The 19,202-nt window shown below is 42.6% G+C and overlaps 1 protein-coding gene across 1 annotated transcript; it reads right to left on the bottom strand.

Annotated features, from left to right (window-relative positions):
- Nucleotides 1–213: 213 nt before the first annotated feature.
- Nucleotides 214–14,170, bottom strand: LOC145450927 (sarcosine dehydrogenase, mitochondrial-like). The gene is made up of 16 exons (XM_080329416.1): nucleotides 13,521–14,170; nucleotides 12,229–12,407; nucleotides 10,546–10,725; nucleotides 9,256–9,405; nucleotides 8,063–8,242; nucleotides 7,880–8,009; nucleotides 7,643–7,820; nucleotides 6,598–6,739; nucleotides 5,908–6,114; nucleotides 5,050–5,275; nucleotides 4,083–4,230; nucleotides 3,439–3,549; nucleotides 2,922–3,070; nucleotides 1,421–1,592; nucleotides 1,241–1,348; nucleotides 214–546 (listed from the first exon to the last, which is right to left on the bottom strand). Exons 1-16 carry the CDS (start codon nucleotides 13,825–13,827, stop codon nucleotides 342–344), a joined length of 2,772 nt encoding a protein of 923 aa, XP_080185542.1. The 5' UTR covers nucleotides 13,828–14,170; the 3' UTR covers nucleotides 214–341.
- Between the last annotated feature and the right edge of the window lie 5,032 nt (nucleotides 14,171–19,202).

Below are 19,202 nucleotides of genomic sequence, written 5' to 3'. Positions count from 1 at the left end.
CCGAGCGGGTTACTCTCAGCGTGCTTGGATATTCACTGAATAAGATCCATGCGTTGCACTGTTGATCGGTTTGCGGCGATCCGATTCTATAAATTAGGACACGTATATTCGAAACCAATTCGAATACGTTATGATTCGATTTCACTTGCCTCCTCCAGTTACAGCGCTACCAATGACAAACTGCCAACGTTGCAAGTCAACGAATTCAGCGTGTTCGCTTGATGAAATATAAAACTTTAATATTCAACTGTAAATGCACACTAGCAACAATATAGCCAACAATTGCAAATATTATTATTAAACGACTTGGTCGACACCCTGGTTAGCATACAACGCGCAGTTCACTCATATTTCTGCTTCATTAGAACCCGCAAATCTTCGATTTGCCTTTCTTCGTACTTCCCCATCATCCGCCGAAACTTGGGATCAAACGGACTTGACATATGAACTTGCGCCTTGTGCGAAACGCCCATTCGCTTGATGGCATAATCCCCGGACATGATATATGCGTCATCGACTACCCCGCCTTCCGGTCGTGTGACGTACCTTGAAATTGTGGTACATGCGTGTTGACAGGCAATAGATATAATGGCTATGAATCACGGACACGCATATTGCACGTTAGCATTTTCAGTGACAAATGTCCCGTGCGATTTACAGTCGCGATCGGAATCGCGTGCCGAGTAGCCTATATCTTTTATGATTTCCGGTCTGTGAATGTCTAATAGACATTGTCTATATAAAATTCCCGCCAAATTTCAAATGCATTTGAATTTCAGATTCGAGTTGACTTTCCATTCGATTCAGTGCCGTTTAGTGATTCGAATTTCGACTGAGAGTTAACCAATGTTTAGTCTGAAACTCGATCACTGCGTCTGTGGTTAGCAAAGGCGGTCAGTAATAAAGTACTTTTACTTTTCGGGATCTCTCAAGTATTATAGATTTTGTCTACTTTCACAGCTTACTCAACTGCATGGTCCTGTTTGCGGACTATTTACAGTTCTACTGGACAGGTTTTAACGCAAAACGACTTGCTGTTTACACTCTGGCTTTTGTGCAGAAGGAAGTAGCTTTTCCATTGCTTTGTATCACTACTGTGAGTGAAATTATCATTACAACATGGTAAATAGTTCCTGTATCATGGTAACAATATATATTTTCGGAATTTGCTTGCATATTACTTGAGTAATCTCGAAAGGTAGAACTACTCCGAGTACAACCTATGTAATAGCGTCCTTACCCGAATGCAATTCCTTTGCCCAACGCAAACGCATAGGTAGCGCTCCGCACATATCCGACCACCACCCCGTTTCGCCATATGGCTTCGTGCCCAAAAAGGGGCGTTTCGCTACGAATAAATCAAATCGTGCCCATTAGCAGAGGGTCACAGCGTCACAAAAGCGCAACCAACATCACTCACTCGTCAATGGTGAAGGTGGCGAGTTTTTTCGTCAACGGCTTTTCCCGCTTCGCGAGCAAGGCTTTCTTGCCGACGAAAACGGACTCTTTGTCGTCCAGATCGCAGAGATGAGAAAGGGACGATTCGAACGGAGAATCGTCACTGCGTATTGAATGCGGCCAGTGGTGGAACCCTTGAAAACAGGGTCGGTAAAGGTGAGCAAATATGCGTAATACCATTTTACGATTATCAGTTAAGCCCGGTCGATCTGTCAGTGCTGACTACTATCAATATTTGTCTGGAAAACACCCCATATACTTACCGCTGCTATTGATTTTCAAGGTATTTCCGCATTAGTGGTCACTTTACAAAAGCCGACAGAGCCGCCGACTGTTATATAATGGCTCACTTTCGTTCTAGGGTTGGGCTTTCGCAAGACTCCGCCAACAGCGAACAGAAGGCGATGAGGCTAGATAAATCACAACGCTTGAGCAAGAATTCTCTATAGTTCACCTCGAACCGCTTGTTGACAGTGTCCAGTCAATACTGAGAAAGCCGTTACCGAAAATGGACATTCCCGAGAATGGACACCACAAAGAATGGAAATTACTGAAAATGGACACCACCGAGAATGAACATTACCGAGAATGCAATGTATGCAATGCAGGAATGTTATGCATATGTACAGGTCGTATGTATGTGCATCACGGCTTTGCCACATTCGGTGTCGATTCTCAGATATAAATTTCTCGACAACGCCGTCTAAGTAAGTCATAGATTCTTGGCATTGGCCATTCTCGGCAATGTCCATTCTCAGTGGTGTCCATTCTCGGTGGTGGCCATTCTCGGTAATGACCATTCACGGTAATGTCTATTCTCGGCAATGTCCAGTCTCGGTAATGGCATTCTCGGTTATGTCCATTCTCGCTAATGGTTTTCTCGGTATTGGTATAGAACCCTTGACATGCGTTGAACATTGACATGCGTGTTGCGCAACTTGTGTATGGAATGTGTATTCTACTGACGTGCGCCATTTAGCGGTGTGAAGCGACCGTAAGTTGCAGTCAGTGAGAACTCTCCAGGCTACAAAAGGTCAAAAATAGCTATAAAGATCACTCTAATACACAATAATATTGATAAAGATTATAATAACTTTTAACAGCCTCTCTTATCAAATATTTACTGATTGTGCTATTTCAAAACATTTCAAGAAAACACAGGCACGGCGTTGAAAAAACTTCACGTGACAGACTTGCACATGTACAAACTACCGATTTAGTTAGTTGACATTCCACTAACTAACGATTTTTTGAGTAGTTCTAGTTTTAGTTTTAGTTGCGGAATTTGAAATTGACTAGATCTACTGCTAGTTCTGGTTGCGGATTTTGAAAATTGAGTAGTTCTAGTTCTAGTTCTAGTTGCGAGTTTAAAACAATAAGTAGTTCTAGTTCTAGTCGTGCATTTTGGAACTCCAGTAGTTTGTACAAGTCTGTCGCGTGAAGTATATCGTTGAGACACCCACCTATTTCCGTGCTGAGGGATTCCATCGCCCTGTAGCCCGAATCGCAAAATCCCAGAGATTCCGACTTCTCGCGCAGCTTTTGGTAAATGGCAAGAAGGTGCTCGTTGGAGCAATGCAGCTCAAAACCGAGCTCGCCCACAAACGATAACCTGCGAGACAGTGGCCAAATTAGTACGCACGGCATGCGAAGCCAGGATGGATTTGAGGGGTTCTAGCAGCGACAAAGGCAATTTTCACGGTGTCGACCGACGCCGTGTCAGGGGTTCCGCGCTCCAGCCGATTATTCGTTATCAAAAGGTGGTGGAAATAGTAGACATCATTGGTACTCAAGTACGAGTAGACGCAGCAAGGTCCTAGTAAGTACAAAGTATGGAATCTAGGCCTAGTTTTGCCTATAGAAGAATGAAAACGGTTTAAATCATAACCATACTTAGTAAGTAGAACAAGCAAGCAAAATCTACTGTAGTACTTCAAACAATTAGAAGTACTCCAGTAAAGACTATACCTATGAGCCTACCTCATCAATATCGCGGGCTTTCCGGATATTGTAATATTTCTCCAAGTGCTGAACTTCATGCCGTCGACTACGGACGGGTCGTCGTCCATGATAAAGCGTAAAAGTCGCCGGCTGAAAAAAATACAGTACATGTCTTCCGGCGGGTTTTATGACACAAACTGAGGATTAAGTTCAGCCGGCGTTCAAAAGTTGGATCTCGGATCAGGAACAGGATCAGTGCGCTAGTCAGTATGGGTTTCGCGGCTTATTTAACAAACAAATTGAGGCTGGAGTTCAGCGCGTGATCAAAAGTTGGGTCTTGGATCAGGAACTTGCGCCAGGCAGCAGAACAATCGTTCTTAACCGGGGTTCACATTTAAGACACACGCACGACTGATACAGCATCAGTCATACTGATTTGCAGAAAATATTCATAACATTTTGTTTTGTATGAAAATCATATTTTAATGATTTTGTTATTTTTACAGCATTATTGGTGCACATTTCATTTCGTGCATCAGTATTCTATAGTACGAAGGCTTGCAAATGATCGTAAGGGTTCGACAAGATAGTAAAGATTAAGAACCCCTGCAATAGAGATTTCACGGCGTATTTTCTGCGAGCGAGCATCGACAAAGTCTCAGGAGAGCGTCAATATGGGATACCTGTTGATTCCCTGCACACTGATGATCCCCATCTCGTCGGTTTTGTCTTCGAAATCGCACTCAAATCCGTCATCCTGCATGATCTTCCTGATGTGAAATTTACAATACTCGGTAGTGGCTCCGCCGACCGTTAGGTAATATACAGGGTCTGCCAAGAGAGCACGGAGTTCGTGCGCGCGGTTAGGATTGGTTTTGCATGTTCGAAAGCCACATTCAATAAACTGCAAAAAAGCAGGCGACCAAATGTACTCTTCGCAACTACTAACTGGAGTATTTGTCGGACTTTTCTATTTTCTATATTTTCACTCGAAGTGGTTTTGATATGATTCGAAATCGCTATTTCAGCTTGTACTTGAGTGAAAAGTTACGACGTCAATTCTACTTCTACTCAAGTAGCAACGCTGCTACATTGACCATCTCTGCTTCGTGGGCCTTTCACCTTTTCCACATTGCCAGCATGCTCAGCATTACACGCTATGTGACGATTATCTTTTTCCTCCCGAGTCCTTGCGCTGGTTGATCACCTGGGTTGTAATTACTCGATTCGTCTTCAAAATGGAAAATGACTCGACTCGAGTCACTTTTGTGTATTGACTCGACTTGTACACGAGTCATTGCCCATGACTCGAGACATTCTATATGATCTGCTTCAAGCTTCGTCTATCGGGACCGATACTTGAAAATAGACCCTGAAACTGTCTTTTATCAGGTTGATAAAACATGTTAAGAGTGATAAATGGGTATGAATATGAATGCGAGACATTCGATATCACTCAAGAGTTTCAAAAATGTGAGTTGAAGTCAAGTTCAGTGAACACATTGACTTGGATTCGGACTCGAGTCTTTGGTCTCGGACTTGACTCGTTTGCGACTTGAAAACGACTTGACTTGACTTTTAAAGTAATATTGACTGGTCACTCGGAACCTTGTGACTCGGCAACAATTAACCCTGTGAACCACTACTCACTTTCATTTAAATCCTTCAAAGTCGCTACAACGAGATCAGCTTCAATGCCGCCGTGCTCGTTCAGCATGAGAGTGTAAGTGCATTTGTCCTGTCGTCTGGTGACGTCTCGACTGAATATTCTTCTCGCCACGCGCGACGCGTTGGCTCCAGAAAGGAAAATCTTTCCCATGTACGATGTATTGAAGATGGCCCCGGACGTGCGACACGTGAGACTTTCCCGGCCGAGCTGAGTGCGAGAAAATTAAATTGAAGCGTGCGCGTTATTAAAATATTACTGATGGTGGATCAACAATAGCGAGACATTGGTACTCCAGTCTAGTAGAATTAGAAGTAACGAGTTTCAAGTGAAAAGTGAGTATTCTATAGGCCTAGTTTTGTTTTCAAACTAAAAATTGTAGTCGTCTAAAAGCATAACCTCTTGAGTCAGTGATGCCAGTGGGCAAAACCTATTTCATTACTCCCAAAAACTATAATTACGTCGAAGTCCACCTCAGAAGCATTCACACAGGATCGAAATTGGACTGAACAACCAATATTTCAATTCCACCCATTTGTGCCTATTGGTGTAAGATAAAATTATCATGATTTGGTAATGGCCAAGGGCTCGAAATGACCGCCGCTAATACATGAAGCAAAAGCAAATAATTTGCAAGGGTAAGCGTGATGGGATGCGATTGCGGTGCTTTTTTGATGACAAGATGAAGTGATTTACTGTCAACATATTTTTACAACATCAGTCGTTTCCTTTATCGATCCGCCGGGAATGTCGGTGCGCCATGGTCGGAAACTCAGTTACAAGATGTAGATTGTAGAGTCGAGCGCATCCAGAAGAAAAAATTAGTAGCTAGTGCTAAATACCTGCTTGTGTACTTCTCCGGGAAATTCAAACGTGTAGTCGCGCTTGAGCTGTTCGCTGTATTCGAAATTATCGTGCTTGGAGTGACCGTAATGGCCGTAGTAGTCGTAGCTCTTCATCGCAAGCGAGGGACTCGAGGTGCGCGTGAAGTAAGCCGGCCTCTCCCAGCCATGCCTTTCCTCGTAGAAACAGCCGCGATTCAGCAGCTCCTGAAACGGGCGAGAGCTTTTAGTTTTTGAGCCGTACGCTACCGAAGACTTGTTTCGGTGACTTGTTTACATTCGTCCTTGCATTATGGTATGCAAATAGCCACCGAAGCTCAGGTCACATACGCACGGCGCCTATCAAATGCCGCGGCCACGAGAATTCAGGCTGGTTCTGAGGTCGCAATGTTTCTATTCGTGACCTCGCTTAAGTTGTTTTTGTTTCGTTATTCATGGTGTTTTGGACTACTATCTTCATTTACATCAGTCCAATATTCATTCGCATATCATTCCTGATCTGCCGACTTGTAGCACGACCCATTTTCGTTCTAGGCTTTTGTCAAACACCGCTTACCTCGCTAAAGTGAAATCTGATGTCAGGGTCATATTCTAACGGAGGGACCTGAATCATGTGCTTTTCCGGTGGCAAAATCACGAATATTGTTACAAATCCATTTCCAAAGGTCTTCTCGTCTGACGGATTCCTACCTCGTGCAGTGGGTCGTAGCGCTGGTTCCGCCCGGCGAGCGGCTGGTCGTGATGGAAAGCGATGCTGTAGTGTTTTGCGTATGTTTCGTGGGATCGCTCTGTGAGCCATGTCTTCTCATTGTGAAGATTAGTTGGGAAACGCCTTAAGAGTATGAAGATATGTTATTATAACCATAAGTACTATATAGGAAGGAATTGTGATAGATTTGGTAGTAACTATTAGATTTCACTATCTATACTTTGTACGAATATGATCCACCGTTTACCCCAATAGTGTGCATTGTTCTACCATGAGTCGTAGAATGCCAGACTCGAACTACGTTCGAAGCATTGCTGTCGACGTAAGTTACGAATCAGCCTTTTTCCAATTTCGAATAATGACATTGCGCGTAACCTGTATTTTTTTTCTTTGGAAGGACCGGTTTTGATTGATGACTATACTAGTATTAAATTTCGGTTCCAAGATTAATGACAATGTTGTGTTCCGATGCGATTCGGACCTGAATATTCTAGTATGATTTGATTCTATTATCCCCTCCCCATTAGTAGGCCATGTCGGGTCAGGTAACATACGTGACGCAGATCCAACAAAAGGAATGGTAAAATCGATGTCACAATGATTTAAATACAAAATCAAGGTTCACAACCTCCCCTGACCCAGTGTCCCTTTTCAATTATTTTAATGGTCTAGCGCCTCCATGTTATAACGGCTTTACTAAGATGATGAATGATGCGGTGGAGTTGTCTCGGTTTCTGAGCTGTGTCGTATTGTCATTAGGAACTTTATCAAAAGCGCGGCAGACCTTAAAAATACATTTCCATTTCATTTTTCATCGAGAGATTGAGTTAATTCCTCACTCAGTTTTGCTTCAAACAAAACAGCTCAGTGCATAAAAATCTCTAGCTCCCGAGTTCCCAATAGCGCCCCCTGAATTTTTACGCCCATTCAAAATCCGCGTCGCCCTTGTGCGGTAGGACCCAAGCTAAGACGCACACCCCTATTTTACAGACTACGCTGAAAGAGTCGCGATTGAATCGCGTATACCTAATGTCCATCGAAAACATGTCAATCTGCGGTCGCCCGTCGATAATCCAATGAGCAAGCTGTTTGCCGGCCCCTCCCCCCATCATCATCCCGCCGCTGTTGAACGCGCTCCCGTGATAGAAACCTCTCAGTTCAGGAGCCTCGCCAAGCAGCGGATACCCGTCGGCAGTAAACGACTCTTTAAAATATCGCCTCAATGGCACAACTGCGTTTCTCAGACAAAATATTGTCATATACCAGGCCCGCACACGGTGGAACGGATGCCGGTTTGTTCAATGGATGGGATTCTTCGGCACGCCGCTTCTAAATGCTGCCCGAACACATCCCAATCGAGATCGAACAAGCCGAACGCGAAATTGCTTTCGACCTGTTATGTACACAATAAAACCACCACAAGGACCGAAAAATATTATTTTATACTTTCTCCCATGGTATTGGATTCGGTTCGTATCCGCCCACTTGTATCGTGTCGCCTTGTCGCTTGAGATACACCGACCCGTCGTGGTCGCGTACGTTTGGACATGTCTTGATGCCTTCTATCGCCTCCGTAACGACGTAGGCGTGCTTGTAAGCCACTTGAGGCACTTTCACGCCTACCATCTGGAAATGATTCGGAATATATGGTTCGATGGGAATGATTTGAAACAGGGATATCTGGAGATCTATTGTCCTTTATTGCTCCGATTCGATATGCAATACTTGTCATTTGATCACGGAAATGAGCCAGTTACTCACTCACTGCAGACTTTACATGTGGTGCACGAGATTGTTTGGTGAGATAAGCATGTGTAGGAATAATGATATAGAAGTCTTTACTTCTAAATATCCGCAGTTTGGAGCAACCGCCCAAGGGGCGTCCCTAATGACTTCGACATCAACACCGTGCGGGGTCAATTCGGATTTCGAAAATATGATTCAACCCGGATCATTCGGAAATGTCAGTCTGTTTGGAGGTACGTACTTCATAAGGTGACAACTGTGTTCTTTGTAGTGAGCCAAGCGAACAGTGGAAAACTGAGTACGAAAATCGAGTGTTTCTCTGATATGCACCGTGTCGTCGGGTGAAAATCAGGTAAACAGCACCTTCCATTCCAATGGGTGAAAGCGAGTCAAATTTTAGCAGACACTTGTGTAGATATAATGATGTGGTGGAGTATAGGTTATATTTCCCTCTACCAGCACCCCAATAATGTACGCGTACGGTACGCGGTACATATAATCAATACCATTGTACCATGGGGTGGATCTCCATAATGGCTGGCATATGTGAATCGTATTCGCCCATTGAAATGGGTTTGAAAGCTAAACTTGATACCAGAAAGTTCCGATGCATCGACTATGGCCCAATTTCGCACCCTACCCATGGTGGTGGAAATCCGTCAAATACACCTATATTTACCCCCACTGAAGCGATGGGGCGTGAGTCTCGATGGGATTTAGTCCTGTCGAAGTCAGTCATAGTTTGATAATGACTTATAATTTTCGTTATACAGTATTTGTAGTCTGTTTCAATTCCCCTCGGTAGAGTCATTCGGTCATTTCGTAACGTGACCGAGTCACTCCAACGCAGACAACTCCCTTATTTCCCTACGCAGAGGTGTTTTATATTATACCTTTCCAATAGCTGGAGCCCACACGCCGGTGCAGTTTACCACGATGTTGGTCTTGATCTTGCCAAGATTTGTGTTGACGGACTGCACCCGTCTCGTGCCCATCGCGTCTTCGCCAGTTTCGATATCGATTACTTGGCAATGTTCGATTGTCTGAATCGAGAAGCGGTCAAAGTGTAGTCCGCGTTGCTATACTCAAGTAGAAGTATACGCAAGATATGAATTTCTGGTCAATTACAAGTAGATATAGCGATTTGCATGACAGAGTATAGTATATAGTATTTGCATGACTATAGTATATTTCACGTGAAAGTAGAGAATGGAAGGTCTTGAAAGTACTCATGATATCGGACATAGCTAAGGGCTATTAGTTACGAAATTGAGAGATTATTCACATAAAATGACTAAAACACTACGAATAAGTGAAATCCCCAGAGTTGTAGCCTAATGACTCGAGTCACGATTTTTAAATAACTCGTCTTGTCTCGAGTCATTTTGTCAAATGCGTCAAATGTGTGTATTGACACGACTTGTACTCGAATCTTGTGCCATGTCATGTGACTCAAGACTAGGACGGCCATGACAGACATTTTAATTGTAACTTCGAATAGTAAAGTCACCTCATTATAAGAAGTATATCGGCCTGGTGTAAATGACCATAGTAGTCGACAAACACCATGAATACCTCAAAAACAAACAAACAAACCTCATTATTGGTATTACGTCTATCAGTCCTGATACTTGGAAAATAGGACCGAAACCCGAGGAAAACGGCGAAAATATGAATGCGAGCCATTCTATATCCCTCGAGCAGAGTTGAATAAAGTGGATTGAACCGGAATGAACTCAAAACTGAACAGTGGGCCCAATGACTTGGACTAGGACTTGATTCGGTGGTGAATTGAAAGTGATTCGACTTGACTTGAGTCAAAACAATAAAAGTGAGATTGACTTGGGACTCGGTTATAACCTTGGAAATCCCCAAACACGTATTTAGTTACCATGATGCAGTGGCTATTTCACTCGATTTGTACGACAATTTCATCATAAAAGTAATGCAGTCTTGTCGTAAAACTACTTTCAAATAAGAAGTTTTGCATAAAAGACCAGTTCAAGTACAAGTAGTCTAAGATATTACAGCTTGAGTAAGTAATGTGACTCTCGTGTACTCTGAAAAAGTATAATCAGCTCGGTACTGACCAGTGACCACCACTGTCTGAATCAAGATAATCTCGGAATCCTCCAAATCAAGTCTATTCTATTCCTGGAAAGGGCATCGTTCCGCGTACGTACCTTGGCACCGTACTTTGCCGCTGCCCGAGTTAACGTGGTGCAAGCCCCCGACGGATCTATCGTACCGTCCAAAGGACTGTATAACGTCCCGTAGAGATCCGACGTATTTAAAAGTGGATGGACTTTACGAGAGTCTTCAGGACCCAGGACTTGGGACTCGATTCCGAATGCTTCGCCGAGCTACAAGAAAAGTCATACGTAAAACCCAGACACTATTGCGTTCCCGATGAATATTTGAAAGATAAAGCTAGAATAGTAGAGAACGCAATAGGTGTAAATCAGTGGTTCCCAACCTTTTTCGTCTCATCGCCCCCTTTTGAAGCTCCACACCGATCATCGCCCCCCAAATATTAGAAACCGAAAAATCTGCATACAAACTGGGTCACCGGCGAGTTGACTAATGAGAAAAAAGCTCAACTTTTCGGTTCGATCGCGAAATTACACTATTACAGCTAAATTTTCGTGAGTTGACTAAAAAAAGGTCATTCCTCCGACTTGACTCCCATCAGGACCGTAACAGCAATTCGTCAGTCCCCTAAAAACACGTTGGTCTTGGGCCCCAAAAGGATGATAAACCAAACCCCAGACCCCCCTCAACCAGTGGACATTTTGCCGTTACATATCAGCTATACCCTATTTCATGTACTAAATAATAATTAAACATCTTCGGGCGGACCCGTTGTTATATTGAATTCGTTACATGATGCTATTTCGTGACCACCTATATCTGCTATGTCAAAAGATATGGAAATCGCCAAAATGTACCAAACTGAAAGACACACATTGTTTCAAATTGGTATTTCTTTAGTGGCATATAATTTTTTTCCCTGCGGGGTGGCATTTGTCCTGACGGGTTCAGCTCGTAAGGATAGGAATATTCTACGCCAGCCATTGAGGCGCCTATGGACAATTAAACGTATATGTATATATATCGACGTTTTCGGTCAGCACAAGGCCAAGGTCTTCTCGCTGCTGATCGTTCTGGCACACTTCTCGGAGTCTCGTGTTACATGACCTATATCTTCATATGTATTGTTGCGTCGTGGCGCAGTAATGGCCGACGCCGAAGTCTCCATTTTCATAAACCATGCGTATTTTTGTTGGGAAAGGGTACCCCAAAATGAAGAAATATTACAGTATGAAATCACGCGCAGCGCGAAAAATTTTTGAAAAAGTTGCGGGAATTTCTAAAAAATTACTCCATAATTTATGTTAATTCACGAAATAATTTTGGGTCCTTCCGAGTTCGGCCCCCAATTGGGGGTTTGGGGTGCGGCAGTTACGGTCCTGACTCCAATATAGCCGTTTTACCGCGCAATCGCCCCTTTCGTTATTTTCGCCCCCCTAGACCGCCAAATCGCCCCCTGGGGGCGATATCGCCCACGTTGGGAACCACTGGTGTAAATAGTAGCACACTTGACCATGTTACAGTTACAATTATTACAGTCAATAATTAACTTAGGCAGAGTGCGACAGAGGTCGAAGTAGGGGTGTATTGTGGTATGGCTTGGGCTCAAAGTAATCAACAATGTCGGGCGTGTATCGGGTCAATATTTACTTTCACTTTTAGTAACTCAATAGCGCCAGAAAGCGTCTGAAATCTAAATAGTTTTTCGGCTTCAGAGAGAGTTTCCCTCGACTCTTTTAATTCTATCAATAATCACGATCGAGACGCATACATACCGTGCTCATGATTTGGTATTCGTCCAATCTTTCCTTGTTAGCCGCGATGAACATACCGCCAGTAGGTACCCATCCTGTTTCCAGACCCGTTTCTTCGTGCAGTACCTTCGTCATGAGCTCTCTCGTATGTTGGATGATTTCAATTTCCGTGTCGTGCGGACGGAGACGCCACAAAAGCCCTGGCGATAAAACACTGCCCAGTTAGTTGGTACCGAATTCCATGGTTTTGGCCCATGTGAGCTTTCTTTGATCAAATGTATCCGATAGTATAATTTGAAACCCATTTTGCGTCGATGTGGAGCGACTGATACAAAAACGCTGTGACTGTAATGGGAATAGCGCAACATGGAAATGCTTATGACAACACGAAACAGGGAGTCTCGAAAACAAGCAGGCACAGCCGTCCTCGCTGTATAAAACTTAATCGTTAGTCTCAGTGTTTTGGCATCCCGACGCAGTGCAATTTCCGGGTATGTATTGGTGAGCTATGACAAGCTACTAACTAATTTCTGGTTACGGTAAACACTACATCAGATTCCGTGGGCTGTAGGTTATGATCTTCGGTCGTATAAGTCCTGAATACTGTTAACATCTGATATACTTTGGCCGTTCAGAAAACGATAGCACAGACCAAAATCTGAGACTTACCCAGAATGTCCTCGATTCTTTAATAAGCAAATAAACAATTATTTCTTATGGATCAATGCCGCAATGTGTGATATTGTGTGGAAACTTTGAAATCTAATCGCTACTAAATTATCGCGAGTCGGACGATAGCGCTTATATGTGTGCCTGTGGGCTTAAGCCTTTGACAACCAAGCGAAGCCACGAATTTTCACAGAACGCTTGGTCGATTTCCTATTCATATCTGGCGCTGCTAAAGAAATATCGTCGTAGCATGATAGTGAATACAGGGTCCTCCTGTTGAACAGCATTTGAAAATCGACAGGCAATAACACATTGGACGTAGCGTTGTCTCTTGCGTATCGCAGGGCTAATTATTATGTGTCTTGAACGGATGTAAATATAACAACTGGTTAGTGGTTATGGCTATTGATTATTATGCTTGTTGAAGTCGATCGCCACTGCGCTAAGTATCATATCCCAAAAGTATGTATATTGCATGGCCAATTTGGCCATCTTGCGTGAAGAACTTGCGTCGCCGTTGACCGCATATGCATGCAAATAGAAATAACCTTTCAACCAGTTTATGTCTATTATATCTGGGATATGCCATGGTGTATAAGTTGTATAATGGGTCCAGAGTAAGACTATGAATAGTCGGATCACACCTGCTGTATGCCAAGTAGTGCCGGACGTCAACTTGTCTCTCTCCAACTGTACAATGTGTCCGCCCGTCATCTTGGCCAAATGATAAGTAGTGCTACACCCAACCATTCCGCCCCCAATAACCACGACATCCGCCTCTGTCGGCACGGTGCGATCTTGGCACTTCGATCCATTTCTTTCAGTCAAGCGGGTGGCTGAAACTGACAAGGCTCTACACGCAGATAACTGAGGCCGGGATTCAAATCTTTGACGATGAAATAATTTCGTTGATAATGTGCTCTTGATATGTCTTCCTCTGAATCGCAGCATGATAGCCGAAGACTTGCATAGAATTATTGTTTTCCTGCAATGAAGATTAAGTTTTCTACCCTTCGCCAATAATATTAATCGTGGAATAATTCTAGTAGACCTTCATCCGTACGAAAAGACAGGGCCTGAACGATGCAATGCTTAGGAAAGCTTGTAATGGCGTGAATAATTCTCGAGCCAAAACAATTATTCTGTAACCGCAATATATGATCAAATGACGAGGCCAAACTTTACAATGTCGAAGGTTCGATTCTTCTACGTTGTCTTTAGCTGGCATGAGAGCAACAATTAATTTAGAATTCCATCATTCTCGTGAGTCTCTATGACTTCCTGCTGCTCGATTATAGTTATCAGCAGCAGCAGGTTGTCTTAGTACTCCCTGTGGCGTAGCCGCGGGAAAAAGGGTTTATGCAAGAAATCAACAAACCGAGTGCAGCCGAGCAATATATTAGGTATAGTACAGGGCTCAAAATGCCATAACAGATGACACAGCAATAAGTCTTATGCAATTTTCTTACCGATCCTGGCGTGTAATCATGCAATGCGAGGAAAATTTGTAACTAACCATCAACAGTAATGCAACGAATGTGTAAATCAACTAACCAAAAGCCATATATCACGGGAATTTGAATTCATGATTGATGACAACGCGTCACATTAGGCGCTAGATTTAGGGGCGTTGCCCGTAATATGTAGAACGGGCGTTACGTGGCAATAACAAATGATGCTTTGATGTGCTCGATCCAGAACTTGAACACTAATTGTTTAGTTAGCGCAGATGTAAGCCGACATCACATGACGCGAATGTATATTACAAGCACTAAGCACACCATCATTTCAAAGTGACAGCGTGTTTAATAAGAATGGTAAAGATTTGAAGTTCAGTTTATTATTAAACGTATCATCCATTCCATCCAACACAATATTGCGATACAATGAAAACATAAGATGGTGTCGAAACGACTTGGAGTAGTCTTCGAAATCATACACCAACCTGGGTTTAAGAATTAGAAAATTGAACTATTCCATGGAATAGGCTCTCGACGTAGAACGAACTTCTATGTCGGTGATTATTTAACTTTTCCGGCCGCGACTCAAATCTGAGTTTAGTGGCATCTCGCGACCTAAGCCTCACACAAAAAAGGATTGCGTTTTTAAGATCAGTATGCTGTATGTATCATCAGTATGTATCACTCATAATGACGTCATGCCAGTATGTGCGACGCTAACATTCAAATATGTACCTTTTATGCGGCCACATAGAATATAATGCCTGTTATCCATCTGGTTAAAGATGTTTTGGTATTTTTTCGACCATACCCATTTCATTGCACTTGGTGACAATGTTGTGGGATGATCATGACTTCGGAAATGTGCTATTTCTAGCAACGTTCGTAGCTATGTACTATATGTTTCGTATGCTACGATACGGCCAATCATTGGTTTCAAGGCTTCAACAGCGAAAATTAGTATCAAAACTATAATTCTCGTTGATAAATTAACTTTCAGTGGCAAGGAGTGTATAATTTCAGTACACAAAAAAGGCGTCTTTTACTCTCGACTCGAATCATTAAAATTGATACTCGATTCAGATTCGAGTACTCGAAACATTGTGTCCAGCCCTACTCATATAACCACTTTGTGTTCGACGTAGTAGACGAATTGCTTCTCGTCTGCTGTTGTTTGTGGTATTCGTGGTGCTTTTGTAGTATAACGTTCATTCACGCCAATCCGATATTCTTTATTATGATTCCGTATCTGACGACTTGAAGCACGGTCTACTGGACTTTTTTTAAAACAACGCTCAAGCAGATCGGATGGCGAGGAGCCTAGATAAGCCTTTCACGTCTGTATTCATCCATACATGCAGGATCTTAACTGCCGCATCCCAATTCCTAAACTCCCAATTGGTGCATCGAGCGCGAAGAGGGGCCAAAATTATCTCATAAATGAACATAAATTATGGCGTATTTGTTTGAAGAATTATTAAACGCGGTTTGATATGGTGAGATGTCTTGGTTTTAATAGGGGTACCCATCTCCCTAATAAAATAATACACATAATTTATAGAAATAGGCCTTTCGGTGTCGGCGATTACCGCGCCACGACATACGAAGACATAATATGGAGTTTCGGTCAATATGCGACAAATGCGCTGGCGAAAAAGATCGACATTGAGAAAACCTCTGCCGAAAAGGATCGAAATCTTCGGTATATATATATGCCGAACTGTCCATTGACTATGGCTGTCTCCAAAAATTCATAGTAGTATACGCAATTGCCAATATCATTGACCGAATGCCATCATGAATTCGGGAAAATGTTCACGCTAGTCGCGACCGGATAACTGTAACGCACTGATAACATAAAAACTGGCGACAACGAGCAGTGGCTTAAACGTTAGTCACGATTCGCGAAAGGGCGTCTGGTAAGTCGCGCAATGAAATTTGGATGAAAACTGGGTCGCGAACTGAAAATGGTTGGGGGGCACTGGTCTAATCTACTCAGATTGTAAGGGCAGAACTGTACATAGGTGTAGGTATAGCTGAGACCCGCGTGGACGAATACCCATCCGTAGATATCGCACGGATATGTGCGAGATTCGAAAAATGACGTTTCAACGAACAGTAACACGAACACTTAATTGTATTTGTTCCTTTCTGGGCCATTTCGATGAAATTTATAACTAAATGCACAATTGTACAGTGAAGGTTCTCATATGCACTCAAACGTTATTTCTGGTCTACCCATATAAAATCGGCACATATGTCTTCTTGCAGCATTTCCAGTCGCAAAACGTTACCTGCATTTATTCACACTGCCACAGTATTTAACATGGAGTTTGCCGTGTGAACAGCATTCTCCATAATTTTGACAAGTTTAACTAGTCACTGGTGACTTGATCCCCGCACTTCTCACGGGCTACATGGACGTGGAAGTACAGTGGGTGATGTAGGTGAAGTGCTAAGTGCGGATTTTGATTTGTCAGGTAGTATGTTGGATATCATAATATGATACACTCCGTGACGTCTGGCAAATTAACTGTCATCTATAGTCGAGGTGATGACCCACTGTCAATGAAAACCGGATGACATCTACGCGATGTTGAGAAATCTGTCGCCTCTCACATTTTCGATTTCCCCGCTTTGGTCCCAGCCTCTTTTCAAAGATTTAAAAATCGACATAGAACATTGTGAATTTTAACCAGATCTGTTTTCAATAGGACTTCAAATCCGCCATTAGATTGCTTTCCAGAGAGAAGCCAGGATATCCGTAAATGGATTCATGATTGCGCTACGCGTACCTGGCACAGGCTTTGTCAAATTGTGATGAAATGAGATAATGGTAATTCTGTATAATTAGAATTACAAATTTAATATCCGCTAGCTTGCAGTATAGGTGTTTCGAACAATGGCGCAACGACTGTCATCAAGCAATCGGGTTTCAATGAGGTCCCTAACGAAGCGATTCAACATTAATATAATTTGACAAGTCCTTTCATCGCCGTCCGATCGGCGATCATAGTAAGCGGTGTTTTACAAATGCCTGAAACAAAAGTGGGTCGTGTATATTAGGGTTGATCAGTGACTACTACCACATAAACGAGCTATACAGTGGCCTATACACCCCAATCGCACGGATTTGTTTTTTTTATGATACGATAAACATGTCAAATCAAGATGGATCCCGTACACCTGCTAGATTTTTTACATTAGACAACGATGTATTCCTTATATCAATTACACTGATTGGTTGAATACTCATCATTCGCTGACTACCCGCATGCAGTGTACGTTCTTGATGTTGTGTGATTGGGGATCAAGCTCACAGCAATAAATATTCACTAAATATTCACAAACGGAAAACACAATATTCACAACGAGCTTTTGTAACAAAGCAAGTGAATTTTTTAATATTGGCAAGGTGCATGCTCGTTAAGTGTTGATTGTTGTGCTGCCAGCGCCATGCATAGAGCGGTGCGAAGTTAGATAAAAATAATTTCAACCAAAGATGGTATTGACGTGAAAAATTGTGATATGTGAAAAAGGTTCACAGTGCAGAATCTACCCACGTTCTTTTGTGACCATGAACCTTTAAATTTCTGAAGTTCACACACAGAACGAGAACGTGAACCTCACGTTAACACCATCCCTAGTTATTATATCGGGGAATGCAAAAGCCCGGAAAAGATTATTGATATTATTTATTGATAAGTAGAATTGATACCAGAAATTTTCTATTCGAGTAGAGCTTTTCGAATTATACTATATAAGTCGAGTGAGATGTAAGATGTCAAGGATGTAATTTGAAGAAAAAAGATGTATGCTTCAAAATTCATTGAATTAGTGAAATGAATGAAACTGTTCTGGGAAGCCATATAGTAATAATTATAGTTTCAAAGGCCGGTTCCCAGATGGGATTTATCCCGTTGCATTTTCAATTTGAAAATATTACTCACGCAGCCTATACTGTCGTAATCAAATTTTCAACCATGAAAACGAAGATGTGTTATATGCCGAATTTGATTTGAAGGTAAGATACATGGGCCTAGTGGAACAGGATAGTCATATAATTTTGGCGATCTTTTCGATGTTATGCAGCCTATATTGACTGTGCCACAACAAGACTATAATAATAATAAATGTCCCACATGTGAGTTGGGCCACATTTCCCGAGTTACTCAGTGATATGGCGAGTGCCAGTCAACAGACTCAAAACACATGGAAGTCACTTCCTGACCATACCAATGTTCTATTCTACCAAAGTGACAATACGCCTTCACAAGGGGCTCCTCCGACACACGATGATTCACACATCTGGACAGACACTAGAGCGGGGCATGGACCGGAGCCGGATTTCCTCATTTTTGGCCGGAGCCGGTTCGGAGCCAGATCAGTACTTTTTACTCAGAATAGGACAAGCCTCTTCCACCCTCGGATCAACAGTTAAAGTGAAAAGTTCATGGAAATAAATCACTTGTCGTCATAAATACTTCATATAAGGGTTGGACTTGATCTTTTAGTTTTTAATTTCCTGTTTACATTGTTTCAATCAATATTCAATGCCATCATGTGATTGGATAATTATTATAGGAGTTTTTCGGACCAGATCACGGTAATTTCTAGAATCCGGCCTACGAGTCGGACCAGAGCTTTAAAAAGCAGGATCAGAGTATTTGTTTTGTGGTATTCATGGTGTTTGTCGACTACTATGGTCATAGGCGCCGACTTACGAGGTTACGAGGTGGCGCAGCCACCTCGTCACCATATTTACGAGGTGGCGGCCACCTCGTACGAAATACTCAAACGCATAAGTTGTTTGTGACCAGTAATTAGTAATCTGGCGAATCGATGCGACCTCCTTAGAGACGTCTT

This window comes from Botryllus schlosseri, chromosome 11 (genome assembly GCF_051294905.1).
Source record: "Botryllus schlosseri isolate E-star chromosome 11, Bs_hap1, whole genome shotgun sequence".
In the NCBI taxonomy this organism is placed as follows: domain Eukaryota; kingdom Metazoa; phylum Chordata; class Ascidiacea; order Stolidobranchia; family Styelidae; genus Botryllus; species Botryllus schlosseri.
The sequence above is the reverse complement of the archived record's forward strand: the minus strand, read 5'-3'. Positions and strand labels throughout refer to the sequence as shown.